General features: G+C 40.9%; 1 protein-coding gene across 4 annotated transcripts in view; it reads right to left on the bottom strand.

Annotated features, from left to right (window-relative positions):
* The window catches only part of ATP9B (ATPase phospholipid transporting 9B (putative)), a 273,460-nt gene that overhangs the window by 49,532 nt on the left and 204,714 nt on the right, over positions 1-19,214 (bottom strand). For all 4 annotated transcript variants that reach the window (XR_014018324.1, XM_081263198.1, XM_081263199.1 and 1 more), the window contains 3 exons: positions 18,932-19,074; positions 4,662-4,774; positions 1,397-1,645 (listed from right to left, as the gene is read on the bottom strand). Coding sequence is in view for 3 of the 4 variants with exons in the window: in XM_081263198.1 (XP_081119324.1) it covers positions 1,397-1,645; positions 4,662-4,774; positions 18,932-19,074 (505 nt within the window). In the remaining variant the exon portion in view is untranslated. The remainder of the gene's footprint in view (positions 1-1,396; positions 1,646-4,661; positions 4,775-18,931; positions 19,075-19,214) is intronic.

Below are 19,214 nucleotides of genomic sequence, written 5' to 3'. Positions count from 1 at the left end.
TCCCTGGCTGTTTCCCGGCACCCTCCTTGTTCTGACGTTTTGTATACATGGAATCGCAGGCCATGTGGCCTCCTGTGATTGAACGTACATTCCCCAGGTTCCGTGCTGCAGCATTCTTTCCAGGACTGGCTGCTCCTCTGCTGTGTGGGCAGACCACCTTCTGCCCCTCCACTTACAGTTGAGGCTGTTTCCACCTGTTGGCTACAATTCTGCGAACACATGTGTTCAAGTGGCTGGATGTACACATGTTCTCATTTTTCTTGGATATGATCTAGAAAGGGACTGGTGAGACCTGTGATACCTCCACACTTGACAGCCCAGCGCTGTGAGGGTGGGTGAGAGGCACACCTTGCTTCTGGACTAAAATGCTTTACAGAGCAGAGACTTCTCCTCTGCAATAAACCTGCTCGCCAGAACCAACAGCCCTCTCTCTTGAGAATACGGGTCTGAGTTCCTCTTTTCACTTTGATTACAGGCATTTTCCCTCCAATTACTCACATATGTGACCCAGTTTGACAAGGTCCCTGATGCAGCAGTTTATTTACCCTGATTCCACAGCTGGTCTGACTATTCCATCTCGAGTTCCTCGAGGGCACAGAGTATATACCAAGCTGTACATAAAATATGCTAAGACCGCAGAGGTATTAAAAAAATTTAGTAATGAATCCTACCACTCTAAAAATTATTAAGAATGATGTAAAGGGAGAAAGGTTTAATTTACCTTATTTAAAATTTTTACCATGTCTCTTAAATTTTGAAATTATTTAGATACTAATTTTCTATCTTTTTTAATACTGGGCATTAAATCCAGGGGTGTTTTGTCACTGAGCTACATCCCCAGTCCTTTTTATTTCTATTCAAGGTCCTGTCAAGTTGCTGGGAGGCTGGTCTTGAACATGCAATCCTCCTGTCTCAATCTCCCGAATCACTGAATCATAGGCGTCAGCCACCACGCCCAGCACCAGTTCTCTTATAGATACACTGTATCTAAATTCTGACAAAATACCTGGATATTTAATATGTAAGTCTGATGATTCATTTGGAGATGAGGAAAAAAACTGGATGACAGAGTGTATAACAGTCCCAAGTTTCAACAGCTTTATGTAGATCTGCCTTTGTCACAAGTTAGTTTATAAAACTCAAAACTCATGTTTTTCTCATGTTATTTCCTGTAATTAATCCTCAGCTACCTTGGGAGGTAGGAACAGTTTAGGACCGAGGAGTGCATGCACTAGACTGGGCAGACGGTTCTCACCTTTGCAGACGGAGCAGTTATGGAGGCTGGGACGCAGTCCTTGCTCCCCATGCCAGAGAGAGCCAGCGCACAGAGGTCAGAGGGCTCTGCACCATGAAAAACTACTTCCTGAAGCAAGAGTTTCTAAGGAGCGCAACTCACCTCGTCCGGGCTGGATGCCTGGTAGGTGCGGTTCTCGTCACTGAAGTCTTGGTCTGCCTCGGCAGACTCAGTCTCCCCAGTGACACCAGCCTGGGACTCATACACGGGGGTCACGTTGTGGCATAGGGCGATGGCTTTCACTGCCTCGTGGACTCGACTGCTGACACTCTTCCTGACTTTGGGAGTTGAAGACTGGGCTCTTCTCGGTGGGGTTGAACTGGGGTTGTTTCCACCAGTTTGAGGATGAACCTTTAAGATGAAGGATGTTACGTAATTATGGGCCAAAAAGAAAACTAGATGCTGACACAGGGATTATTGACACCTGTTATTTTGTAAGCTAAAAGAAATTGCTAGGGTAAGAAGAGTGGTTGTCTGTGTCTTACACAGCTGAGCTACTTTTCTGTCTTAGGAATGTAAAGTGCTTTGGGATTTCTAGGTTGTTGAGCATACCAAGGTAGTTGCTATAACTTAAAACCCAACCACTTCTTTTTACTTTACCTCACTTCATCTGTGGCATGACTTTGCTACACCCTGAATAATTCGTGTTCTTTGCTTCTGAACACAGAGCAAGTTAGACAACTAAATGGAATGGCAACGGCCACAACATCTTTCTGCTTTCTCAAACAATGCTATGGACGAACTGGTATAAAGCTGAGAGTTGGATGGAGCTTGTAACACTCTGTCCTGCATACCACAAGCATACCTGGCTGTATGAACTGTCTCTGAACTGGCGCGTCAGGTTTGCATCTAATGGTAATGAGATGCAGTCATGTGAAGTTATGGGTTCCTTCCTTCAGAGGAAATGACCCCTCGTACCTCAAAGCAGCTGCCCACTGTGTGCAGTGACTACATCTGGCTCTCATCAGACCCAGCAGTATGAGTGAATTGTCACCCCAAGTGACAACTCCTGTGATTCACCTCCTGCCTGAGCAGCATGTTGCAGAACACTGTCCTGACCCCAATAGGATCTGCACTCATTTCTCCTAGTAACTTCAGACAGTTCATGACAATCTTAAGAAACTGGACTGGGTGTAGAGAGCCACTGAACTTCGAGTCTTCTACTGCTTAGTGAGGGTCTACCTGGTGCTCGGCCTGCACTGCCCTTCACTGCCCTCCAGAGCTGCCAGCCCCACACCTGCACTGGGTTCCCAATGCCACTGCCCCTGCAGCAGAGAGGTCCAGCCGCTCCCCTTTTCTGAATTATGCTTACTGATGCCTACACAATCTAATTCCACACAAATTCCATTAAAGACTATGCCCTCCATCACCAAGTGCTTCCAGAGGGGAATGTAACCAGGTTATAAAAGATCTGTGCTGCATTACAGTGGATCTACTAGACCACTGTCATCTCACTAACAAAACAGAACACAAAACAAGGATGACATCAACTTCACACACAAAGTACTGTGTACAGATAGATAGCTTTTAGTAGAAATGACCTTTAAAGTCCTCTTAGGTAAATATCTGTCTTTGTAACCATTTTTGATCTTTTCTGCTTTTAACTTTTGGTGTTAAAATGACTTATTTGGAACCACTAAAACCATATTCATGGATAATATAGATTAATTTTAGAAAAACAGATGTACGTAGGCACTACTTCAATATAGACACAGAATTCTAGGCGAGAAGGGAAACTTTACTCCTTTGTTTCAGATTTCTCTTCTATTAATGAATAATCTATGGCTAGGCATGTGGCTCTCTGGTAGAACACATGCCCAGTATACATGAGGTGCTAGGGAGCACTGCAAATGAATGAATGAATGAATAAATACAAAGGACACACACACACACACACACACACACGAAAATGAGGTCTTTTTATGTGGCAACCCTCAAGGGTATAATACATGCCGACTGGTAGCAACTCAGAGGAGAGGTTTCCAAATACTAGTACCCACTACCGGCAATGGGATTCTGACCTGTCACAGTGGAGAACTGCAAAGGCAAAGTGCAATTCAGCCTAGTTTGTGCGAAGCCTTCTGGAGAGAATGAGTACATGTGAGACGTTCCCTGGCTCTGGGCCGGGGTCACAAGTTTGGCCAACAAGACCTGAGCTCTGACCACCCAGCTAAGCTATGCCCTTCTTGAAACCCAAGGCCTGGACTCAAGGTGATATGATTACTGCATTCAGAGCAAACCAACAAACAGGCAGAGAAGTGACCTAAGAAGGGGAAATTCGTAACAGACCACAGTTTTGTACCTGGCATGTTAAATACATGGCCTTGAACCGCTAGGTTTAATTATACTGAATCAGTGACTTCAAACTTATGACAGGTAGAAAAAAATCCAAATGAATGAGATTCAAATACTACTTGGGGCCAGGGCTGTGAGAACCTTCCATTTGATCTACACACAGTTTAATGTTAGAAACACATACTGTGAGAAGCAGCCAGACCCAGGAATAGATCACAGAGGTCATCCTCACATTCAAAGCACATAATTCCTAGCCAGGAGTGGTGGCACAGGCCTGTAATCCCAGCGGCTCAGGAGGCTGAGGCAGGAGGATTGCGAGTTCAAAGTCAGTCTAGGCAACTTAGCGAGACCCTATCTCAAAATAAATAAATAAATAGAAATAAAATAAAAAAAGGGGGCTGGGGATGTGGCTCTGTGGTTAAGTGCCTCTGGGTTCAATCTCCTGTATAGAAAAAAAACAAAAAACAAAAAAAGCACACACAATTCCTGCCGACACCTCAGAGAACTCTTGGGAGGTTGTAATTCTTACCAAACCCCAAATCTTTGTCTATTATAGACATGTAATAAATAATTTTCAGATAATAGTATGATTTTTGAGCATCACTTGAAAACATGATGAGAAAGAATAACTACAGAATCCTTTAGGTACTGAAAATTGTTGAGTGTTGAATGATAGGTATATGAGGACTCATAGAACTATACTTTATTTTTGTTTAATGAAAAAAGAATTTCTTTAAAATTTTGAGCTCAAGTTTCATTTACTATGTAGAAAAACAAAGGCAGCTATCTAGTGAGTATTCTTCAAAATTCTGCTTATTGAATTAACTTTTTTAACAAATAATTCACTAAGAATAAATGTAAGTAATTGATTTAGGCCCTCTATCCCTTTTGTGACTACATTGATATAGAAATGCTTACTGAAAACTACTTCTGGATTGAAATATTAGAATTAATTATTTAAGTGATACTGTAATAAGATATAACCATCGGGGATATAACACAGGCCCAGTGTAGCTCAACAGGGTCTTAGCTCCTCCCTAGAGAATAGCTCCTGGAGAAATGAATCACGTACCTGTGCGTAGGAGCTCAGGACGTGGGTCTGGATCTCATCCATTGTGTCAGCTCCATAGGAGACAGTGCCCAGATGGAGCCGCCTGAATGTCATCTCATTCTGGGTGAGAGTTCCTAGGACAAAAACACAGCACTGCATAAGGAAGGCCTCAGCTCTGGATCTTGGTCTGCACCTGCCTGTTCTCAGAGAGCTAACTGTGCAACCAGGATGTTCTGCTGATGCACCAGGTACCTGCATGCTGTTCTTCTCGCTGTGTTGATGCTGACCGTGGGAGGAGAGGTGCTCCACCTGCAACAGTGGGCAGGGCTCTAGTTAAATGAAGAGCTCTAGGTTCTGCTTCCCAGATCTGTTATATGGCATGAATGCAACTTCTGCCTGTTCGGAAAGAGACAGGCATAACACCAGGAAGCAGGGTCGCCATCTTCACAGTCACAGTGGAGAGCACAGCTGAGGAAGGCACCAATGGGAACCTAGTCGACATGCCCATCAGCTTTAAGACAGCCCATCTCGAAAAATTATGTACTGTTAGGCCAAGGAATAGACACTAGAGATGTGGTGAGTTCTGGGCATACCTTTGTATCACCTGCAAGATAGAACACACTCTCCTTTGGGGAGCTTCGGAAAGACAGCTACCAGGAAGTGCTTATTTACATCAGAGGCATCAAAAGGGATAATCATCAGGACTGTAGAAAAGCTGGGTCATGCATATTTCATGCAATATACAAAAACACATGAGATGCAAGTGATTTACTTAATGTGTTCACAGAACACAGGAGCTTGACTGCCCTATGAATATGGAAAGAATGTGCAGCAATGAACTACTGTAGAACCTCTTCTTCCCTTGGTGCTTCTGTAGCCATTCAGGAGCTCAGACAGGGATTATGCATGGATGGTGACGTGGGGAAGCAGCAATGTGAACAGTTATCACAATCAAGAGAGAAGTTTAGGCACAAAGTTGTTAGGATGCCCTAAATTGTGTTGTTAGGGTTTGGTAGTTATGTAACCATTTGCCAGGTGATAAACCAACTTTGACACCTGTTTCCTTATTAAAAAACTGCCAAGTTCTATTATTCACATGAAATTTGCTGATGCTTCCATATCTAAGTTTTGAGATTAAATATTAGTATAATAAAATATTTTGGATTTAATGAATAATTTGTCTTTGAAGAGTAATTTATATCACTGCAGGCAGCAGCTAGGTGGGCTGAGATGCTACTCAGCTGTGTTGGAGGTGCAGTAGGGGGGCCTCCTGGCTCACGGCTGCAGACGCCCTATCAAAGATCTTCTGAACCTACGTGTATGGGCTGCCTTAGTCAGCTTTTCCTCACTGTGAACAAATGCCTGACAAGAACAACCTGGAGGAGAGAAAGTTTCTGTGGGGCTCATACTTTCAGTCGGGGTCACTACTCCTTGGCTCTGGGTCTGAATAAGGCAGAATTTAATGGCAGAGGGACGAAGGAGGAAAGCAGTCATCTCATGGTGGCCAGGAAGCAAGGGGGTGGACTGTGACCTACTCAAGTTATTGTTTGTAATGAATCATGATATACCATTTAATTTGGGGCATCCTTTTCCAGAAATTATTAGAGAAGAAAAATTTGGCTTTTCCAAATGCAATAAATCTACATGAACAACAAATATTTCCCCAAACAAAGACACAGGATTACAATCACTCCATTCAGACCACTTTTAGACAAAGATGCTGGAGCTCTGAAGTGTCTACTTTTCTAACCCAGCACTCTGATTACTGTCCTTTTAAAATATTTATTTTTAAGTTTTAGGTAGACAAAATATCTCTATTTTTCATTTATGTGGTGCTGAGGATCAAATCTGGTACCTCGTTCATGCTAGGCCAGCTCTCTACCACTGAGTCACAACCCCAGCCCTGGTTACTGTCCTTTTTAAGCCTGCTGAACATATTTCAGTGCTGAGGCTCTCAACTTCCACAATGCTATTTATTATGCTTTTCTTCTTACCACCCTTTAGAAAAATCTTGAGAGTGATTCTGTGTACATGGCTCAGAGACCCATTGAAATGTAGTGCTCATTATCACAGACATATCTAGACAGATGCTAAGATACTCAATGTACTGTTACATATGTACATTTAGTTGAAAATCATCTAAAAGATTACTGATGTCTTAGGTTTGAGCTGTAAAGCTCTATGTTTATTTTATTTATTTTGATGTGGTGCTGAGGATTGAGCCCAGTGTCTCTCAATGTGTGAAGCAGGCACTCTACCACTAAGCCATGGGCCCAGCCACCTTGTAAAGCTCTATATTTAGATTCCTAAAAGCCTTTTATTGGTTGCTTATTCATTCTGAACTGAGAAGAATGAAAGGTAAAACTCAGAATAATTTCTGAAGACTGAGAAACTTAAAATACTACAATTCTAATGTTTACATTTAGGTCTGTGATCTACTCTATTTTGTTTTATGATGGAAGGAAGGAATTCAACTTCATTTCTTGCACAGCATCTTTTTTTTTTTTTTTTTTACAGTTTGTTCCTTTTCCCAAGGAACGCTTTGACATCTTTGTCAAAGCCAGCCGACTACAAAACAAACAAACAAACAAAAAGCTTTCCTTATGGCCTCTCAACTCTATCCATTCATCTGTGTCTTTCTTTCTGCAGTACCATACTGTCTTGACTGGCTTTGAAGATTTTGAAATTGGAAGCATGAGTCTTCCAACTTTATTCATTTTCTGGATTGTTCGAGCTATCAATGGTCTCTCCTATATCTGCATGTGGTAAAACCAATGGATCAGCTTGTAGATTCTGGAAAGAAGATAGCTAGGATTTTAACAGGCACCGTGTAGAATCTATGGATCAATTTGGGGAGCTCTGTGGCCATCTTTTTTTTTTTTAATATTTATTTTTTACTTGTAGGTGGACACAATATCTTTATTTCATTTTTACGTGGTGCTGAGGTTTGAACCCTGTGCCTCACGTGTGCTAGGCAAGTACTCTACCACTGAGCCATGATTCCAGCCCCTCTGTAGCCATCTTAATATATCAAAAAGTATTTCATTTTCTGATGCCATTATAAATGAAACTGCCTTCTTAATTTTATTTTGGATAGCACATTGTTAGTATATAAAATACAATTCATTTTTTATACTGATCTTACGTCCTACAAACTCACTAGTATTGTTGTTGACATATTTTTAGGGGATCCCTCTGGGTTTCCTATACACAGACCAATCTACACACAAATAGAACCTTTGCAACACGAATGCCACTTCTTTTTTCTTGCCTAGAGTCTTGAGGTTCACAGCAGAACCATCCGTAACAGGCAAGAATAAGGAACAACCCAAATGCCCCCCAGACCCCACTCAAAAATGGATACGTAAAATGTGGTATATATCCATATAGGGGAATGCTATGTGGTCATAAAAAGGAATACTATAGTATGGATGAACTTGCAAACATTCTGCTAAATCAAAGAAGCCAGACACACAGGCTACATGTTGCATGATTCCATCCACATGTAATGTCCACACTGGACAAATCCAGGGGTGGAAGCAGACCCGGGTTTGCCCAGGTAGTGGATGGGAGAGGAGGACCAAGAGTGGTTCTAATGCATGCAGCACTGCTGTCTGAGACAATGAGGGTCTTGGATGGTACTGAGACGTCACAGTTATGCCAAAATGCTACGAGAGTGACACATTCTGTGTTTCTCATCTGCATCAAATGACTATGAATAATTACTTTGCATCTCCTAAAATTGCTAAGTTGCTAATAAATGATGTTGAAAGCAGTTTAAAATTGATAAATTCAAATAAGTGACTAGTATATCTCATCAAATACAATTTGGCTTTGTTATTTTGGCATCTCAATTAAGATACTCACACCTTGCAGGCCAACGAAATTAGAATACTACCAGACACTCCTTTGAGGCACATAGTTTCCTTAAATATTAAGAGGAATTCTGAAAATATTTCACAACTTCTTAGTTTCAGGCTTACTTTGCCCTCTTGTACAATAGTAGATAATATAACAAGATTAAATCAGTTAAGTAAAAAATAAGAGAATTATTTTTCAAATCTTATCTCAAATCTTTTCATGACTTAAACCAGTTAATGATTTCTAAAACTTTTGTCATCTTAATATGACAAAAGGGAATAGGCCCTTAGGCTGGAAATTTAAAAAAAGAAAGAATTAACTTAAAAACAAGATGGTAAGAGAGATTCAAGGGGCTGCGGTTGTAGCTTAGCACTAGAGTGCTTGCCTAGCATGTGTGAGGCCCTGGGTTCAATCCTCAGCACCATATAAAAATAAATAAATAAAATACAGGTATTTTATCAACCACAACTAAAAAAATAAATAAATACATATTTTTAAAAGAGACTCCGTAGCAGAGAACGACAACAGGGTGGTTATGATACCAAGTTCCCAGGTTTGTCTGGGATTTCTAATGAAAGTGCAGTGGCTCTTTGAAGAAGCACAGGTTTCCTGGACTGCAGGGCACAGAGGAAAACTGATTTCTAAGGTAGAGTCCTGAAGGCACCACTCTCAGGGCAGTGGCAGATGCTACCCTCGCTCGACCAGCAGAGGAGACGCCGATTAGACAAGACTCACCAGGCCATAATTTATAAAAAGCAGGCAGGTGACTGTGATATATAAACTAAAGCAACTCTTACCCAGAGGGATACTATTCTCAGGAAGACCCTAGCTAGGCAAATAGCCAAGCATGATCAGTGGTTACATCCAAAGAAACTTACTTAGACCATTCCATGAATGAATGGAAACAACTTCTCAAGTGATGCGACCGACTCACCAAACTCTGAAATATGCCTTGGTCTTCACAAATACCTAACATTATTTAAATAAATAGAGTCCACATTACATTCACCGTAGATCAGGCTCTCCTGGAGGCTGAGGTTTCCAGTCGCAAGCATCTGTGCAGCTACTGTATGTATAAGGCATCTCAACTGGTCTAAACACCCTGGAATGTTATGTAGGACCCACACCTCAGTGAATAATGCACCCATCTGACTAGGGATGTGTGCTGTAACTGAAATGTCCTCCTTGCCATCACACAGGGGACACTAATAAACACAGCTAAAAACTCCCTGACAAAGGAAGTAGTGTATTGCTTTAGTAGGTTGCACCCTGAGTGAAGTGTTAAAATTTATGAGTTCTCTGCAGCATTGTTCTTTAAACAATGGCATTGTCAAATGCAACCAGTGAGAAGATTAAAGTTCTCCCAGCAGATCAAGCACAAATTATCCATCCTCCTGCTTCAGCATCATTTGTTCATTTATCACACAGTGTCTAGTATTTCTGGTCAGTGTCAATATGGTCTGCATCCTTGTAGTTCACAGATGTCTACTCTTGTCGAATGAATTACTTTATGTTTCACGCACTGGTGACGGCAGATGTGTCACTATAGCAACATCATTAATTTTGGATCTTACCGGAAATGTGCATTCCAATCAAACCTAATTATACCACATTGCTTTCTTGTCCACAAGAAGGAAACTATAATGCAATTATTGGGATACTTCATTTTTCTCTTCTGCCGTGGCAAATGAAAGAGCCACTGTGATGGACGCCTCTTGTCAAAAAGCATTCTGATGAAGCACAAACCCAATTCACACTCGTATGAAGGTCCACTGTGCACTCGTGTCAGTAATGAGAGTGTCAGCTCAGACAACAGCTCCCTCTCCACCATTTCAGGGGAAACTGAGCCAGGTGGAAGATGTCTGCTAACTGCCCGATGCTCCACCCCGACACTAGAAGCAGAGATCTCTGAGCTGGAACCTTGGCACGCGGAGGACAACTCATCTACTGAAATAGGGACTATAAGACCAAAAGGGATCCTTTTTGTCCATGTAATGCAATACCTTCTTGCTGACACAGGACATGCACTGGCCTCAACAAGGTGCAAGGGGAGTCCCTGCCAGGCTGGCCCTCAATTTCTGCTTCTGTGTTCATCCACTATCCCCAGAATGTAGAACCACCAGCACTCTTGGAATTTCAATGGCTGAAATCCCATTTGACTGCTCCGAATGGTTAGGGATCTGCCAAAGCCACCTGCAGAGGGAACCCAGGATTCAACCCCATGTCTGACTGACTCCAAATCCTATTTTCATTCCATCAGACCATGCAGAATACATGTTTAAATAAAACTTAAGTGAGGAAGTAAAAAAATGTTAACTATCCATATGCAGAAATAATGCATCCGTATGATTAGTTTCTCATCAGCCCATGACTGTACTATGTGGTCTTCATGACAGGCCACAGCAACGCTGCCATCTCCATGGCTCCATGGATATCAGGAGGTAGGTATCCTGTCCTCCTCCCCTGGGCAAGAATGGTGGGCCCAAGCCCCAAACCAGGCCATGAATCTAGAGCTCCCTGGGAGACGGTCTCTTCCCAGGAAGAGGCCATGGCTGGAGATACAGCCAGAAACATTCCAGCTACAGGGCTTCACCTTGTGATTACTGAGACAGGTTCTTAAAACATAGTCCAGACCAATGAATTTAAAAAGCCCATCCAGCTTCAATATCAGGACTTGTACTCCTCCAAGGACTTGCATGAAAAGCAACACAATGCATAGACTTCTACCACATTGATATACTCTATGTAGCTTTGCTATGCTCCTTTTGAAAATCTCATGCGCTAATAAGATCATTTACTTACTGTGTTTTAAGAATCACTGGTTTGCTTTAAAGCAGCAAAGAGTGAGGAGGTTTCAACTTCATGATCCCGTGCTAAGATCATGTGTCCTACCCCGATGGAGCTCAAATTCCAAAATGAAAAGTGGGGCAGGTGTAGTTAAGAATTCCATCGTTGTTTAAAATGTAAAATAAAACCTCAGCATTTTAAGGAGGGATAATGTCACAGAACATTTATTATAAACATCAGATGGTGAGAGACACAGAAAGCATGCAGCAGTCACTCAAGCTTACTGTAATTCTTGGGATGTACTTGCTGGTAAATGAAATGAAAGAATAGATTAGCAGCATGCTTAGAAATGTCCGTGCAGGTCATTTGCCACAAAAGGGCCTCTGGCCCCCACCAGGTGTCCTCCACGCCTCTCCTAGCTCCTCTGGATGGGCTCCACCATTAGTCCTGGAAATGGCACAGGAGGCGACTCTGACTGTGGTCAGAGGGCAACTGGTGCAGGACTCTGGGCCTGTGGGGGAGCCTCTCAGCACAGGATGTCTGCATTCCCATCCCAAGAGGAAGCCTGGATCTTGGGTTCCTGACCTCCAGGCTGCCTCCAAGAGTAGTCCGTGGCCTCATCCTCCCCCCTGACTTACTGGATGGGTCTGACACCACTGGTGGGGTCACCTTGCGTCAATAACAGGGTGGAGCCTATGTTGGAATCATCGAACAAGGATTTAGATGGATTACCAGAACAATGCTTTAATAATTGATTACAAATTCTCTCTGAACAAATGAAAAAAAAAACAGAATATCTCAGAAAACCAATAGAAGTTATAAAAAAAGGACTAAGTATAAATTCTAGAACGAAAGCCCCCAATAACAGAAATGAACACCTGGCTATACTGGCTCAGTAACAGGGGAGCTGACTGCACTGCAGGGCAGTCCATACCAGTTCTGTCCGACCCAGAATCTCAGGGCATAAGGGGTTTGCAACAGAGACACATTCTCCTAGCTCCAGAATCTGAGGACAGAAGACAATGGGGCTGAACATGTGCTCAGAGGACCCAATGCAGAAGTCCCCACATCTGGCTGAAGACTCCACACAGGCCCAACAACTGAGCCAATCCCAAACCAGGGTAAAATCAAACAGCCAGGCCAAGGCACATCAGAACTGTGTTTTGGAAACCAATCATGAAGAAAAGCTCTCAGATTCAGCCAGAGAGAAAAGCTGAATTTCCACAGGAACACCAGCTGCGCCCCTCTGAGCCACAAAGCCAGAGCAGCCACATTTTCTGAGCTGAAAGAAAAGAACTATCAACAGTAAGTTCCATATTCAGTGGACAGAAAGTACTATGGAGGAAAGACGGAGGTGAGGCCACCCAAGAACTCCTGAATATCCAAAAGGATTGATGCCATCACCTCAACCATAATGGAATGGAAATGCATTTATTCTTAAGTACTTTGTGTTTTTATGCTACTACACATGTTAAGGTAAAATTTTCTATATTAGTTTTGCTAAAGGGAGCTAGCTACTGGTATTTCTCTGTAAACTTATTTAGATTTTCTATATATGCTGTTTGCTAATAAGATTCTCCTTCTTGGGCTGGGCTATACCTCACTGGCAGAGTACTTGCCTTCTTGCTACATGTGAAGCACTGGGTTTGATCCTCAGCACCACATAAAAATAAATGCATAAAAAGAGATATTGTGTTCATTTACAACCAAAAAAATATATATTTTTTTTTTAAAAAGGCTATCCTTCTTTTTTAACCTCCAACATTTTCCTTGCTTTGTGGATGAGCTAGTAACTCAAATATGACACATTCTTCCTGGTCTTGAGGGAAGTATGCAACATCCTACGTTTAAGTACAGCAACAGCTGTATGCTATGTTGAGCAAACCGTTTTTCAGAATTAGAGGTCCCTTTCCTCTTAGCCTGCTAAGAGGTCTTAATCATGAATGGGGTGTTGAAATTTATACAAAGGCTTTACTGGACTTCCTGAGTCACATGGAAATTTCCCTGAATTGTATTCAAGACATACGTTGCACGTGTTGATTTCTGAATTTCAACAACCTTGTGTTTCTAGGGAAAATCTGACTGGATAATGATGTGTGACAGCTTCTTCCACTGACGATTTCTGTCTGCTACCAATGTGGTTGAGACTTCATGTCGATGTGTGTGACGTCCCTTCCTGTGATGTCCACATCCAGTGGCTCCCTCTGTCTGCAGGGGAGATGTGCTCACACAGGGTTCTTCCTCCCCTCAACAGTGGGAGAGCTTACCAGTGACATGCGTCAGAGCAGGGTCAAGGCCACTTCCAGGTAGCAGAGTTTCAGGAGTCACAAGCAGGTGCTGACTTCACCAAATGCTTTGAGCATCTTTATCTGCTACGGTACTTTATTTTGGATTTCTCCTTTAATCCGTGCAGGTTTAATATTAAACCATCTTTCCATTGCCAGAGTAAACTCCACTTGAGCAGAATGTATTTCTATTTGTAGCAATACTAATCCGGCCTTGTGACAGCTTATCTAGGGTTTGAGAGAGACTCCAGGGACACTTTCAAGTCTCCTGGCTTGCTCTCCCTGTGTTCTATCAGTGGAATATCCGTTTTCCTCATCTATGGAAGTTTTGTGTATGTTGAGAGTGCATGTCTTGAAGGGCTGGTGTCAGGGGTTTCTAACCTACCTTTCTCTTTCATTGTTCGGAGTGCTACAACTGTTTCCTCAGAATGTTTTAATAGCTTTCATTTCTTAAAAAAATATTTTTTAATTCTTGATGGGCCTTTATTTTATTTATTTATTAATTTATATGTGGCGCTGAGAATTGAACCCATTGCCTCATACATGCTAGGCAAGCACTTTACCACCGAGCTATATCCCCAGCCCCTCAACTTTTAAAAATTTATGACAGGGTTTTGCTCAGTTGCCCAGGTTAGTCTCGAATTTGAGACCCTCCTGCCTCAGCCTTCAACTTGCATTTGGCCAAGGCTTTTTTATTTTTTATTTTTTTTGGCACTGGGGATCAAACCCAGGGACACTTAACCACTGAGCCACATTCCCAGCCCTTTTTATTTATTTTGAGACAGTGTCTTGATAAGTTGTTTAGGGCCTAAGCTGCTGAGGCTGGAATTGAAGTTGTGATACTCCTGTCTGAGCCTCCCAAACACTGGGGTTATAGGTGTGTGACACCACACCTGGTCTGGCCAATTTTTTAAAGAATAGAGACAGGGTCTTTTTGTGTGGCCCAGGATGGCCCAAATTCCTGGGCTCAAGCAACCTGTGGCGAGCAGACGAGCTGGGCCCCAGGTGCACCATCATGCCCTACTTGATGTCTTGTGTACCATATCATTTATCTCTGCTCTTGTGTCTTAAGATCTTTTTCTTCTATGCATCTGGCTTTGTTTTCTTGTTCCTAAGTTGGCCATTGAAGATTATCAGTTTTTAGCCTCTCTTCTTTTTCTATTAAAAACGGAGGAAAGCTCCTATAAGGCATTGCTTTTAAAACATCCCACCAGCTTTGATGGCAAACAATTCTATCATTTAGTTCTGATAATTTTTATTTATTTTTTTAAATTTTTAACTTTTTTTGGTACTGGAGATTGAACTGGTGCTTAGCCATTGAACAACATTCCCAGCCCCTTTTTATTTTGAGGGTCTCACTAAGGTGAGACCTTAGGGCCTAGCTAAGTTGCTGAGACTAGCCTGGAATTTGGGATCCTCCTGCCTCAGCCTCCAGAGTTGCTGGGATTATAGGTGTGCACCACAGTGCTTGGCAAAGAATTTTTAAATTTCTGCTAAGTCTTTTTGTATCTATGTGTCATTTTAAAGTGTATTCTTCAACTTCGCAACATACTGGGATTAAAGAACTTATCATTTTATGATTTTTAACTTCTACTTTTTTAAAAATATTTTTTCAGTTGTTGATGGACCTTTATTTTATTCATTTATTCATAACGTGGTGCTGAGAATCAAAACCAGTGCCTCACACATGCTAGGCAAGTGCTCTACCTCTGAGACACAACCCCCAGCCCAAACTTTTACCTTTTATTCTTTTTTAATTTTAGGCAGGTATCCCTACACTTTGGAATTCACTGATTGAATCAGGGCCTAACTCATGTCCAACCTTTGTGAGTCTTCCATATTTGATGAGAATGCCCGTTACCAGCATCAGATGGACAATGTCATCTGTGAGCAGGAGGGCAAAGCTGGCAATGGTTCTATCAAATCCTGTATATTGTGGCTGATTCCTGCCAGCTTGGCTTATCAATAATTTAAAGAGAAGCTAAAATTTCCTCCTGTAATAATCAGTTTCTTCCTGTAGTCTATTGATTCTTGTTTGTGGATTGAGGCTGTTTAAGGGCACAAACACTTAGACTTGCAACTACTATTTTTATGCAGCATCCACTTCCTTGAATAATGCCTTAAAAGTTCATTTTGCTTGGTATTAAGGAAGACATATCAACTATCTTTTGATTCTGATTTGTCTTAATGATTTTTCTTTTGTTTTATTACAGCTTTACCACTAATTTTTATTTACATATTAAATGTCTTAATCTTTTATAGTTTAAATCTTTGTCAGTCAACACTATTGATTTTTCTTGTGTGTTTTTCTTAGCTTGATATTATGTCTGAATATCATATATTATATATAATATACCTGTGAGGTATATAATATACCTGATAATATATATATATAAAATATATAATATACCTGTGATATATGTGAATATCATATATCATATATAATATACCTGTGAGCACCTAAGGACCTGTGCTCAGCTGTCACGCTGTTCAATACTCAGCTGCACGACATGGCACGGGTTATCTATTCTACTCCTGACCAACTGTTTTTTTTTTTTTTTTTAATTATATTTAGACAATTAGTTGTTTGCTTTAGTTGACCAAAATAATGCTAAGAAAATTCTTGTGTATATTTTGTGGCATAGATTTGCAAACATGTCTTTAGGGAACAGAAGTAGAAGTGAACTTGCTGGATGGCGGGGTACACACTTCAATTTGATAAATACTACAAAACTTATCTTACAAGGTACCAAAGCCTAGAGGAAGCCCTGCTTTGCCATATGTTTGCTGTACTTAAAAACCCCACTCATGAAATGTGTGCCTGTTAGGTCCTCTCCATGGGAAGTTCCAGCATGGAGGGGGTGCCTACCTGTCTCTTTTGGTCTTCTTTAAGAGCTTTACCTTTGGTTGACACGTTTCTGGGTTAAAACTTACTTTTAGCTGCATTCTAGTTATGCTGTGCTCTCACTGATATTTCCCATATCCAGTGTCTTGTCTACTGATGTGGTGTGTAAAAATGCAGCTTCATTGTGTATTCAGCCTACTCATATAACCAAATGTTCCTAAATCCTAAAAATTTTCCCAAAGCTCCTTTGGGTTTGCTATGTATTTTTCTTTGGGAACAGGCTGCTTGCTCAAATTGCTACCCTGACTTTACAATGTACAATCTTCACTTCTGACTGATATATCAATCAGCACAAGGCTGGTTGTAAAGTAGGATTTTCTCCAGGCATTCCTAAGTGCTGTCTGTGAGTTTCATGCAAGGGACTCATGTGCCGATCAGCATATTCTTCCCCAGGCCTCCGAGTGAGGAGAAGGCGGCTCCAGTTCTGGCCCACAGTAGACTCTGGCAGTCATCAGCTTCACAGGCATGGACATGAAGGGGCAGACTGGTGCTGTCTGGGACCCTCCGAGTTTCCATGTCCTCCCACAGGCTTTCTGGCCATATGTCTCCAGGACTCCCTTCTGGAGAGCTTTCCCTCCATCTGAGTGGGCTCTCTGTGGAAGCAAAGGTGAGCTTCGGTTTGCTTTGTTTTGGCTTCTCCCTCAAATTGGTTCTAGAACTTTCCTAGAAATAACCCATTTCTGTGACTCTAATTGTACTTTGCTTTTTTTTTTTTTTTTTTTTTGTTATCAGTGCAATAGATTTCTTTTTCTTTTTTAGAAGATATTTTTAGATGGTAGATAGATAGACACAATATCTTTACGTTTTTATGTGATGCTGAGAATCAAACCCAGCACCTAACAAGTGTCAGGCAAGTGGTCTACCATTGAGTTACTGCCCCAGCCTTACAGATTTATTCTTTAAAACTTTTTTCTGTCAGCTCTATGAGGTTGGGAAGGGAAACCCTAATACATGTTCTCATTCTACCTTCATGAATCAGAAGGCCCTCAATTGTTATTTGTGAGTTATCTGGAGTCATGAGCATTATCCTTTCTTGGTCAGGTACCTCAATGTACCACAGAAAATAAACTTGAATGAAATTCAAATAAAAACCCCAATGACACACTCCTGTAATCCCAGTGGCTTGAGGGGTTGAGGCAGGAGAACTGCAATTTTTTAAGGCCAGCCTTAGCAACTTTAGCAAGGCCCTAACTCAAAATAAAAAAAATAAATGAGGGCTGGGAACTTAGCTCAGTGGTTGAGTGCCCCTAGGTTTAATCCCTGATACCAAAGAAAACAAAACAAAACAAAACAAAACAAAAACCCCCCAAAACTCCAAAAGTGGATTTTGAATGGCACTAAGCTTACAAATTTACCATGAGACCTTACACGTACAGAATACTGAATTTCCATTTATTTAAATCTTCTGTTACATTTTTTACACATGCCCTTGCTGGTTCATATCCATGTGCTCTACAGGTGCCACCGTGAAAGGAGTTTTATTCTCCAGTGTGTTCCACAGCTACACAGGGTTACAACCTGACAACCTAATCTGCAACCTGACACTTTACTGATTTCTTAAGACTTAGCAGCTATAAGTTGATTTCTGCAGTTCACTCTTATATCTTCAAACACGTGCTCTCTTCCTTTAGTTGTACATATTATTTTGATTTCTTGTCTTATTACAAAGGCTAGATCTTCTAAAATAAATACTAAGTAATAGTTGTATACAGATTTCTCCATTTCTTCCTGGTGATTACAAGAATTTTTCTACTATGTAATTATTACACATGATGTGGAATATTTTCTTTATCACATTATATAAGTATTCTTTCATTTCTAGTTCATGAATAATTATTAGGAATTTAAAATTATGAGTTGATAAATTAAGGACGAATTTTACCCTTAAGCTATACCTTTTATTATAGCAGTAGACTTATTTATCTTTTTATTTAGCATTTGATGGACTAATGTGAGTTTTTTATAAAAATAGAAAAAAATGCAAAATAAAGATAAGCAGTGTTTTGGGCACAGAGTTGTAGGGTGTGATAAATAGTTTATAGTAAAACTCTTAAGAAGAATATTATTAGAATACCAAATTCACATGCCTTGTTTTCTTCTAAAAGCTCAGAAGTATCCATTTATGAGAAACAAATGTGCATTTTATTTTTGCTCTCAAAAACTGTTATACAGACTGTTAGAAAAAAACCTATAAAATTATAGAATTATAGAAAATTCAAAGTACACAAATAGGTCACTTAAAGTTCCAAGAACTTAACATTTTGCTAACCTGAAGGATACTGTGCATATTAGAAGATGAAGATTAAGTTGTATGAACAACTTTCAAAGACAGAGTCTGGAAAATTCTACATATTACTTCAACATTCTCTTACAACACACACATGTCCATGTAAAACCAGGAACATTTCTGGATGTGCTCTGATGCTCTCAATGGAAAACAGACTACAGAGTACCTGTTTTATCTGTCAATAAGTACACGAGGCGCCCCAGTTCCTCTGGTATAGTGCTGGTCCGAACGACTGTACCAGGGATATTCTCATCTTTCATGATCATCCATCCATAGGCTGCTTTGCCCATATCCAAGTTCACACGTAAACTGCCAAATAAAACCATCACAGTCATTAGTGCACGCAGATCCACACAATACATTCATACTTGTGATTTCATGTAAAATACTCACTTAAATGCATCTTTAAATTTTTATAAAAATATATAGATAATATTGGATTTTAGACT

This window comes from Spermophilus citellus, assembly GCF_964194105.1.
Source record: "Spermophilus citellus genome assembly, chromosome: 12".
NCBI lineage: Eukaryota > Metazoa > Chordata > Mammalia > Rodentia > Sciuridae > Spermophilus > Spermophilus citellus.
The sequence above is the reverse complement of the archived record's forward strand: the minus strand, read 5'-3'. Positions and strand labels throughout refer to the sequence as shown.